The following is an 11,749-nucleotide window of genomic DNA, read 5'->3' as shown; positions in this document are numbered from 1 at the left end:
TCATTCCCTTCTGCGCATGTCTGAACGCAGCGCCGTTCACTTTACAAAAGCGTTCCTGTCTGACGCCCATCCACAGGGCAGAGTTTCTCTAGACTGATATTATCTCGTTTCTACAGTCGAATCCATTGTGTTTTCGGGTAAATGGTTTTTTAAGGTCATCGTTGAAGTGAAAACGATCGTTTAAGCTGTGATTTAATTAAACGGAACATTAAACCGTTCACAGAGGAGAAGTCACGTGAGGTTTGTTACTTTTCTCAGCGCGGCGCTGAATGAAGCAATCGCATCTTACCATAATGAATACAAATGCATTTTCTAAATCATTTAATGTTGAACTCATGAATGGATTTTCATTTGCATGACACACATTTTCTGTATATACATTTAGGATCACATCTTTTTTAATAGTTTTATTTTTTATACTTTTATTATGGATTAAATATAGCCAGCAACACAACGATACACCGCGTGAAAGCGCCTCTGAAAGAGTTTTCTAGATCTCCAAGAAATGGACAGAAGATTTTGAGACTTTTAAATCCTATATGTGTGCTTGTATTTGTGTTCTTCTGTTTTTATTAGCATATTTTACTTCATTGATCCACATTAAACACTTATATTTTTACCATATAATAATGATATATTTGTCAATCGTTTGGAGTCATGAGGCTTATTTCCATTAAATAAAAAAAAGAAATAGATGCATTAAATAGATCCAGACAGTAAAAGTTAGTTAATATTTCTGTAACACCTTACAATAAATGTAGCAAATTTAACATGCACAACACCAAACACATTTATTGCAGTATTTATTCAACTTCACTTAGATCTTCATATTAGTAAATACATTGACTATTCATTCATTTTCTTTTCCTTTATTAATCCGGGGTCGCCACAGCGGAATGAACTTATCCAACTTATCCAGCACATGTTTTACGCAGCGGATGCCCTTCCAGCTGCAACCCATCTCTGGGAAACATCCATACACACTCATTCACACACATACACTACTGACAATTTAGCCTACTCAATTTACCTATACCACAAGTCTATGGACTTGTGGGGGAAACCGGAGCACCCTGAGTAAACCCACACCAACACGAGGACAACATGCAAACTCCACACCGAAACACCAATTGACTCGAGACTCGAACCAGCGACCTTCTTTCTGTGAGGCGAACGTGCTTCCCACTGCGCCACCGCGTCATCATACATGAGCTAATGAAACCTTATTGTAAAGTGTGACCAATATTTCTACTCATCACAGAGTGCTAAATGGTTTCCACAAAGATGATGACTTTTATTTTCAGTATTGATCATTAATCAAGTTATCATGTTGAAGTGATTTCTGATCCTAAAATTTCACAGAAATAAGTATTAAAAAACACATTTTAAATTGTAATGATATTTAATTTTCTTTATTTAAAGCTGTCACTGCTTTTTACTGCATTGATCTGTAAGATTAATCCACAGTATTCTGTTAATTATAATGGGGTCAGTGTGTTTTTAATCTGAATTATTATTAATATGTGCTGGAGGTCTTTCTTTCAGTGCAGTGACTGAGGGTCTATGTTTCTTATTTGTGCTTCAGTCCTGGATTTAATGCTCGTCCACAGTAGGCCTTTGACCTGAAAGAGGAAACATGATCATGAGGCATGTAAATTAGGGATGAGCAATAATAACTGTGTATTGTATGGACAAAATAAAAAGTCTGTCATCTGATATTATGCTCTATTGTTTATTTTGTGGTTTCTCAACATACATTGTTTATGATAATACTTTTTTTTCATAATTTATATGAGCGCAATATTACATATTATTATAATAAATCAGACAGAAACTTGAATAACATATACAGCGTTTACTATATATATATATATATATATATATATATATATATATATATATATATATATATATATATATATATATATATATATATATATATGGACAAAATATATATATATATATAGTAGGGTCTTTAAACAACTTCAATAAATAGATTTTTGCATAATAGGCCCCCTTTAATAAACTAACATGAATTATTGACAATATATTTACTGAGAAATTAGTAAAAAGTGGGTGTACTCATTGATGCTGAGTTCCTAACATGATACAGTGCTCTTTGACCTGCAGACAGCCGATTAGTGTTCACACCTGAGTGATGAGTGTGTCCTGATACCGCAGCGCCATCACCAGTGCAGAGCAGCACTCCTCTGGGTTTTGGAGGATACATGTTGGGAAGCAGGAGCGTAACGCTGTCTATAAGGTGCTGTGTCAGATAGACACACAACTCCAGTTCCACCAGCTTCATGCAGCTATCAGGAACACTGCAAACACGGTGAAGATCAACGTGTTAGATGCAAATTTGAAATGTGTTAGATTCGCATATTATACAAGGTTCTAAAAGTATGTACATTTTGGTGAAGAAGAAGTATAACCTTTTGAGTGTGTAACAGAAGAGTATGCAAGGTTTGGGACAAACTACTTCCTCATTAATGGACCGTTCTGTTGCTTAGTTACGTGCCCTGTCAATCACCTCCACACATCATCCACATTTCTTTCATATTTGATTTGCTACCGTGTTGTAGATTCAGCAGCAGCAGTGTGTCAATCTGCCATTCGTGAGTCTGTCATGCAGACAAATCTCCTCAGGTGTTTGGATAATTCTGCATTCAGTAGTTAATGCCCAAACTGGTCTTTATAGAAGTTCACAGATCAAATATAACACTAATTTAATTAAATATTTTCCAGTTGGATAAATATTAATTAATAAATTTTCGTTACTTGATCTGGTATTGTGTGTCCACCATTTTTGTAGTTTGTTTACCCAAGTTTGTAGTTCTAATTAAATACACATCTAATGCGCAATGTATTGTGGCCAAAATTAGCGGTTAGAGTACAGATGCTTCTACACTTCGAATTTCTAGTGGACAAATAGTAGAGCATCCGAGAACCTTTGGCATAGTCTTTTCAACATACTCTGGTATGGGACACACTAATTCTGTTCACTAAAACAGCACAATTAGGACCAAAGCCTAAAAGGGTCAGTTTCCGATTCACATTTTACATCTTGTAGAAAAGGGCATAATAGGTCACCTTTAATCTGAAATCACTCACTGAAAGATGCAGGGTCCAAAAACCTTTGCCAGTTGCTCTGATGTCATGTGGTTGACGTGACTTTGAGCAGCGACTCGAGACAGGAAGTGGAAGAGCAGGGATAGGATGTTGAAGGTGTCAGGTGGGTAACTCTCCAGGACCTTCTTTGCACGTCTGAGATTCAAACCCTCCCCTCTGGTTTCTGCAGGATAAAGAGACAAAACACGCGTATTTCAGGATGGGGAGGTGCAGAACCCTTCGTGAGTGTGAGCTAGGATTCAACAATATTGAAAAAAAGCACAATGTTAAGTCTGTCTGCGTATTTTATATTGTGATTTGAATTGAATTTGGATAAAATTATTCCTAGATAACAACCACTAAATAACACATGTAATAACACATTTCTCTTACCAGTGCCATTCACAGCTGCTGTTATCTCGTAAATCCACCAGAGGCTGCTGTCGACTGACTGACTGACAGATCGACTGAGCCACGCATATTTTACTTCATTGATCCACATTAAACACTTATATTTTTACCATATAATAATGATATATTTGTCAATCGTTTGGAGTCATGAGGCTTATTTCCATTAAATAAAAAAAAGAAATAGATGCATTAAATAGATCCAGACAGTAAAAGTTAGTTAATATTTCTGTAACACCTTACAATAAATGTAGCAAATTTAACATGCACAACACCAAACACATTTATTGCAGTATTTATTCAACTTCACTTAGATCTTCATATTAGTAAATACATTGACTATTCATTCATTTTCTTTTCCTTTATTAATCCGGGGTCGCCACAGCGGAATGAACTTATCCAACTTATCCAGCACATGTTTTACGCAGCGGATGCCCTTCCAGCTGCAACCCATCTCTGGGAAACATCCATACACACTCATTCACACACATACACTACTGACAATTTAGCCTACTCAATTTACCTATACCACAAGTCTATGGACTTGTGGGGGAAACCGGAGCACCCTGAGTAAACCCACACCAACACGAGGACAACATGCAAACTCCACACCGAAACACCAATTGACTCGAGACTCGAACCAGCGACCTTCTTTCTGTGAGGCGAACGTGCTTCCCACTGCGCCACCGCGTCATCATACATGAGCTAATGAAACCTTATTGTAAAGTGTGACCAATATTTCTACTCATCACAGAGTGCTAAATGGTTTCCACAAAGATGATGACTTTTATTTTCAGTATTGATCATTAATCAAGTTATCATGTTGAAGTGATTTCTGATCCTAAAATTTCACAGAAATAAGTATTAAAAAACACATTTTAAATTGTAATGATATTTAATTTTCTTTATTTAAAGCTGTCACTGCTTTTTACTGCATTGATCTGTAAGATTAATCCACAGTATTCTGTTAATTATAATGGGGTCAGTGTGTTTTTAATCTGAATTATTATTAATATGTGCTGGAGGTCTTTCTTTCAGTGCAGTGACTGAGGGTCTATGTTTCTTATTTGTGCTTCAGTCCTGGATTTAATGCTCGTCCACAGTAGGCCTTTGACCTGAAAGAGGAAACATGATCATGAGGCATGTAAATTAGGGATGAGCAATAATAACTGTGTATTGTATGGACAAAATAAAAAGTCTGTCATCTGATATTATGCTCTATTGTTTATTTCGTGGTTTCTCAACATACATTGTTTATGATAATACTTTTTTTTCATAATTTATATGAGCGCAATATTACATATTATTATAATAAATCAGACAGAAACTTGAATAACATATACAGCGTTTACTATATATATATATATATATATATATATATATATATATATATATATATATATATATATATATATATATATATATATATATATGGACAAAATATATATATATATATAGTAGGGTCTTTAAACAACTTCAATAAATAGATTTTTGCATAATAGGCCCCCTTTAATAAACTAACATGAATTATTGACAATATATTTACTGAGAAATTAGTAAAAAGTGGGTGTACTCATTGATGCTGAGTTCCTAACATGATACAGTGCTCTTTGACCTGCAGACAGCCGATTAGTGTTCACACCTGAGTGATGAGTGTGTCCTGATACCGCAGCGCCATCACCAGTGCAGAGCAGCACTCCTCTGGGTTTTGGAGGATACATGTTGGGAAGCAGGAGCGTAACGCTGTCTATAAGGTGCTGTGTCAGATAGACACACAACTCCAGTTCCACCAGCTTCATGCAGCTATCAGGAACACTGCAAACACGGTGAAGATCAACGTGTTAGATGCAAATTTGAAATGTGTTAGATTCGCATATTATACAAGGTTCTAAAAGTATGTACATTTTGGTGAAGAAGAAGTATAACCTTTTGAGTGTGTAACAGAAGAGTATGCAAGGTTTGGGACAAACTACTTCCTCATTAATGGACCGTTCTGTTGCTTAGTTACGTGCCCTGTCAATCACCTCCACACATCATCCACATTTCTTTCATATTTGATTTGCTACCGTGTTGTAGATTCAGCAGCAGCAGTGTGTCAATCTGCCATTCGTGAGTCTGTCATGCAGACAAATCTCCTCAGGTGTTTGGATAATTCTGCATTCAGTAGTTAATGCCCAAACTGGTCTTTATAGAAGTTCACAGATCAAATATAACACTAATTTAATTAAATATTTTCCAGTTGGATAAATATTAATTAATAAATTTTCGTTACTTGATCTGGTCTTGTGTGTCCACCATTTTTGTAGTTTGTTTACCCAAGTTTGTAGTTCTAATTAAATACACATCTAATGCGCAATGTATTGTGGCCAAAATTAGCGGTTAGAGTACAGATGCTTCTACACTTCGAATTTCTAGTGGACAAATAGTAGAGCATCCGAGAACCTTTGGCATAGTCTTTTCAACATACTCTGGTATGGGACACACTAATTCTGTTCACTAAAACAGCACAATTAGGACCAAAGCCTAAAAGGGTCAGTTTCCGATTCACATTTTACATCTTGTAGAAAAGGGCATAATAGGTCACCTTTAATCTGAAATCACTCACTGAAAGATGCAGGGTCCAAAAACCTTTGCCAGTTGCTCTGATGTCATGTGGTTGACGTGACTTTGAGCAGCGACTCGAGACAGGAAGTGGAAGAGCAGGGATAGGATGTTGAAGGTGTCAGGTGGGTAACTCTCCAGGACCTTCTTTGCACGTCTGAGATTCAAACCCTCCCCTCTGGTTTCTGCAGGATAAAGAGACAAAACACACGTATTTCAGGATGGGGAGGTGCAGAACCCTTGGTGAGTGTGAGCTAGGATTCAACAATATTGAAAAAAAGCACAATGTTAAGTCTGTCTGCGTATTTTATATTGTGATTTGAATTGAATTTGGATAAAATTATTCCTAGATAACAACCACTAAATAACACATGTAATAACACATTTCTCTTACCAGTGCCATTCACAGCTGCTGTTATCTCGTAAATCCACCAGAGGCTGCTGTCGACTGACTGACTGACAGATCGACTGAGCCACGCTCCTCCTTCACTAAACCCAACCAATAGTGTTTTCAAAAGCACCGACTGCCCCAATTACCCACTTTCCTAAACCCAATTGACAGTTTTAAAAAGTAACCCAGAATAAGAAAAGCCCTTGCCTGATTTTTACCACGGTTTCAGATTTTACCACATTCTCACCCTGTTATTTACTTGTTTATTTTTTATTTTTTATTCTGTTTTGGTCTTACCTGCTTTCTGGAACCGTTCTACATCAGAATTGAACCCTGTTGTTGTGGTCAACTCCTCTCTGCATCTCAAGTCTGCTGATGTACATGGCAAGCTAACTGGACAAACTGATAACAGCGGAAAAGCCGTCCATTTGGAAGTAAGCGCTCAGCTGGTAAGCTTGAAACGGAATGGCGTCATACCACGCCATAGCGTTCGTTTTACAGACAAAATGCAGCCATACGTACTTCTGGCTACGTACTGTAATTTGTGGTCTCCATACATGTATACAGGGCTATGTGTAGCGCTAAATGTAACGTAGAAAACAGTTTGAATTTCTGTTTAGTCAGAAAAGTTAGTGCTCCATTTGGTACGAAACTAAACTCATACACTCCCTGGAACAAGTGCATAATAATGATTGAAACGCAACTTACATATTGTGGAGCCAACTTACTTGCAAACACTCTCAACAGCCGCTTGGCGTCCTTATCTGGGATGAGTCCATGTGGCAGTTCTTTCAGGAAGAGGATCAGCAGAGATGCAACAGCGTGAACATCATCTCTGCTAAAAAACTGAATCTCTCCGCAATCCAGACGCTGCCTCAGCGCATCACGCTGTGCTTCTGACCCACTGACACTGAACAACTCACTCTGACGGAGACCTACACACATATGCAAAACTAATACAATCCCAGCACACGGCTGGCAGAAGATGTAAAGGTATGAACATTTAATATTACAGTTACAGTGACCAAAAATATCACAGTTATTAGTATTATCATTGTTTTGATTTGGCGTTATCGATACCCGATTCTGATTGGTCAGTCGTGACTTTCCAAGGAATGTTATTCCCTGATAACAACCGCTAAATAACACAGACTAATACGGGAACTGAGAATCACCAGTGAATACTTTCACATCCATATACTTACATCCACATTCATGTTTCTGCTTGTCTGTAACACTCCAGGTTTTGACAGTATGGTGCCATCTTGTGAATTAATAATAATAGGTTAATCTAGGCTCCATTCAGTCAGATTAGTTTCTGTCAGCTTTGTGTTTTTGACTGTTTGGCGCCATCTTGTGTCTGAATAATGCACGGGTTAGTGTATACAGTACTAGTACAGCTGTTTTAGTTTCTGTCAGCTTTGTGTTTAATTAAACAATTAATAAACTATTACGGTTCAAAACAGTCAGTTCAAAAAAAGTTCTGTGCCTAATTTTTATGTTTTGTGGCAGGTAGCTGTGTAATAAGCGGGATAAAGTACATCCAGTCGGTTGTTTTTGCAGAATAAACCCTTCAGTCTTAAACAACAGTGATGTGCTTCATGTTGGGCTGTTGATAAACCTGTCTAAGATAACGCTCTCCTGGATGTACTTTATCCATAACAGTGTAAAAACTAATGTAAAAACTAAAGTATACTACAGTATTTATTATCAGTTCACTATTAATGTTATTACTACAGAAAGCAGTTAGCAATCATGTTGTAAATACTATTTTATATATATCCGATTGGCTGATAGCCATGTGATATTTTGCCGGTAACAGCCCTGGACCAGCCTCCTCACCCTTCGCCCTTGTGTATTACTCCACCCACATATAGCAACAAGCAGAGGACACTCTACAGTTTGACAAATATTGCAGCTGTTGGACAACATAATGTACTTCTGAGGCTTTTTTAGGCGAGAATGTAGTTATTTAGACTGCAGTTATGCAGTTTATTGATAAGGACAGTGCCTATTTCAAAATATTTATAATTTCTGAGATACAGCGAGTCGACGGACATTAGCCTGTCATACTGAGTAGACCAAAGACGTTTGATGTTGTCTATCCATATCCATAATAAACCCTTAGAAGATTAAACAGCGTAATTTCTAACTACAGCTGATCAAATCATTATTAAACAGGTAAGTGATATTCTAAATCGATCTCTCTATTGTATGTTGTAGTGCTGTATTTATACCCTATAACTGTAGTATATTGAGTGTGACATGGGACTCGCATTTTAGGAATGTGTGTTGTGTTGGCAGGAAGAAAGAAGAAATGTCCGCATGTGTTTAACGTTTTTCCTGAACATAAACTCAGCAATCTGGTAGTGATTGCGCTGCTTTTTTCTAGGTTAATTATTTTGATATCCCGACTGTAACAGAGAAATACTGTAGACTGTAACTTATGGAGAAATCTCTGTAGACTGATGGCATTTCATGCTGTTCAGCCTTATAACCTTAAAATGCTGAGCAAAATCAGCTGTTCTGTCATCACTTTAGACATTACGCTAGAGAATCATGCAAACACTAGCTCTACAGTGACGTTGGTGAATAAGCAGCGGTTTCTGCTGTTCTGTTGTCAGCTGCAGATGTGAATGAATGGTGGAAGAAAGTAGTTCCTAATACAAAAGTGTTTTTAGACTCTCCATGTTTGATTTGCTTTTTTATATACGATTATGCCGTCAAACTGTTGTGTAAACGCAATATAACACGAGTAGCAGTGCACCTCTCACCAGTGCTGATATACAGCCATATCACACTGCTACTCCTGTGATATTGCATATATATATATAATAAGAGAGAGAGTACATTTCATAATAGTATGATTCATAAACTTTGCAGTCCTTGCTATAATTTACTACAGTATTTTTCATGTGGGTTGTCAAACCTCTCACCATATTGTTCCAGAAACTCCACCATCTGCATGAGCACTGCTGGGACACCCTGCCGCATCTGTCCTGCATTCCGCACACGGTGAAGACAGACACCGAACACTGGCCTTGTCCTGAACGCCGGCTCACTGGAGTCTACTGAATCTGAATCATCACTGGTGGTCTACAAGGAAAGCACAGCAATTCAAATATCACAAAAATAGTAGGCCTTGTATTTTATGCTAAACTGTGATGTGAAGTAGGACAATATATTAAAAAACTATCATTATAACAACAACTATCAATATCCATATTGAAGAGAAGATCAATAAATTAAATTTCGAGATGATCACGTGCTTATAATAATAATAATAATAATAATAATACCTTTTATTTATAGGCACCTTTCAGAGCACTCAAGTACACCTTACAGTATGTCAAAGGGGCACATTATAAAAACAAGACAGAAGAGTATGATTGCGTGCAGCCGGTTCCGCATTATTCAATTTATGATTCACGAATCAACATCACTGGTTCTAGCCCTTACCAAGCCAGCCAACGTTTCTGTGTGGAGTTTACACGTTCTCCCCGTGCTCACGTGGGTTTCCCCCAAAAACATGCAACTTAAGTTAACTGGCTAATCCAAATCAGCACCATAGATATGCTCCTAGTAAGTAGTTATTTCTTAAAAGCAATCACTATCTGTTCATTAGCTACAGATCTACCTGAGCTCAAACTCCCCCCTCGCCTTGCAAATGGGAGGAAGCCCAGGGCTCGAGGATCTTATGAGCTCAGGGCTCTCTCCCGGGACAGCATGCCAAACAAGCTTTATAATCAATCATCAGCTAAGGATGAACTCTTGAAAATAGCATTTATTAAACAACAATATTGCATATTTTATCCAGATTTTTTATATTAGAATTTGATAGTTTGTCATTAGGCTGTGGATTCATTAGCCACATTCATTAGCCGGTGGCAACCATACGGTGGCCGAGAGAGCTTAACGCGCTGCAGTTTAAGAAAGCACATGCAATTACAAAAAAACACCAGCAAATAAAGAAACGATCTTCATCAATTTGGCAGCACACGTGTTGAAAATTGGTCACAATACAAACAACTGAAGAAACCTGCTGCAAATTGGTCACAACACTTGCAAATATGTACGTAGCACTGTTTCTAGGGGACCCAAAATCATGACGGACCCTGCTGAGATGTGGATGTGTTGCTCAGTGAAGTGATTGGTGGTCTTTAAAAGGTGAGTTGTTTTTCGTCATTTTAATATTCTAATTACATGACATCATAACTCAGTAATATGACCCAGTTGTATGTCACTTACTCACCATTATATAGGTATTTCCGAGCTGCACTGTCATCCTTAAATATTTTAATTAACATGTTTTAATATGTCATCATTCTTGGCATACATTTGTCTGACAATATTTTATATTGGAACTACTGGTGTTTGTAAAATGATGTGGGCAAAGCTTTTTAAATATCAGGAAAACATAAATATAAACAGGACACATTCTTATGTGAAGTGTTTTATTATTAGCTTATTATTTTCGTCTTCCACCCATTAATAATTTTAGTAGCCCAAGTTCACCACGAATTATGCTGATGTGTAAATAACAGCTACATCTTCATGTTTATACGAGAAAATATGAAAATAAAACACTTCAAAGGTCCTAAAAACAGTCAAGGCTAACGTTAATGTATTTTTTCAAGTGACACTCACAGTTATTAAGATTACTTACCGGAAGTTATGAACAGTTGATGATTTATGGTCGTAATGTATACTTACCCAACAGAACAATATGATTTTGCAGAGTATTCCCATTACTCTCATGAGCTAGTTGTTATTAAAAAGAAATCCAATGTGTAATCGAGATATACCGACTGACAAAATCAAATTAATGTAAAGAAACCGTTCACGATGACATCACACGCACGGTTAATCGCTCAGATTCACGTCACCGTCGCCGCCATCTTGGCTCTCAAATAGAGACAGGATTAATATTGCTAGAAGGGATACAGCTTCGGACTGAGGCTACGAAAAAATATTTATATCATTTATTAAATTACCCATTAAATTGAATTTTATTACGTCTACTCCTACACCTTACAATGAATCCAACCCTCACAGTAATGTAAATCCAGTAATTATTGTTGTGCAGTGTCATAAAAATTATGCTGTATTGATTTGAGTATCCGCAGCTGTATCCCATCTAGACGTTCCTCAGTAGAATGGAGACCTCTTATTTGTCTGCGGTTTGTTATAAAATGATAATAAAACAAATCCAAAAGTAAACCCGAAGGTTGTTTTTGG

At 37.1% G+C, this 11,749-nt stretch overlaps 1 protein-coding gene across 1 annotated transcript; it reads right to left on the bottom strand.

Moving 5' to 3' along the window:
* Positions 1-4,605: 4,605 nt before the first annotated feature.
* LOC130216845 (protein FAM13A-like) lies at positions 4,606-10,796 on the bottom strand. Its single transcript, XM_056448725.1, has 6 exons — positions 10,764-10,796; positions 9,448-9,607; positions 7,240-7,446; positions 6,125-6,305; positions 5,201-5,334; positions 4,606-4,634 (listed from the first exon to the last, which is right to left on the bottom strand). Exons 1-6 carry the CDS (start codon positions 10,794-10,796, stop codon positions 4,606-4,608), a joined length of 744 nt encoding a protein of 247 aa, XP_056304700.1.
* Positions 10,797-11,749: the final 953 nt, after the last annotated feature.

The sequence above is a fragment of the Danio aesculapii genome, chromosome 23, assembly GCF_903798145.1.
Source record: "Danio aesculapii chromosome 23, fDanAes4.1, whole genome shotgun sequence".
Classification (NCBI taxonomy): Eukaryota; Metazoa; Chordata; class Actinopteri; order Cypriniformes; family Danionidae; genus Danio; species Danio aesculapii.
The sequence above is the reverse complement of the archived record's forward strand: the minus strand, read 5'-3'. Positions and strand labels throughout refer to the sequence as shown.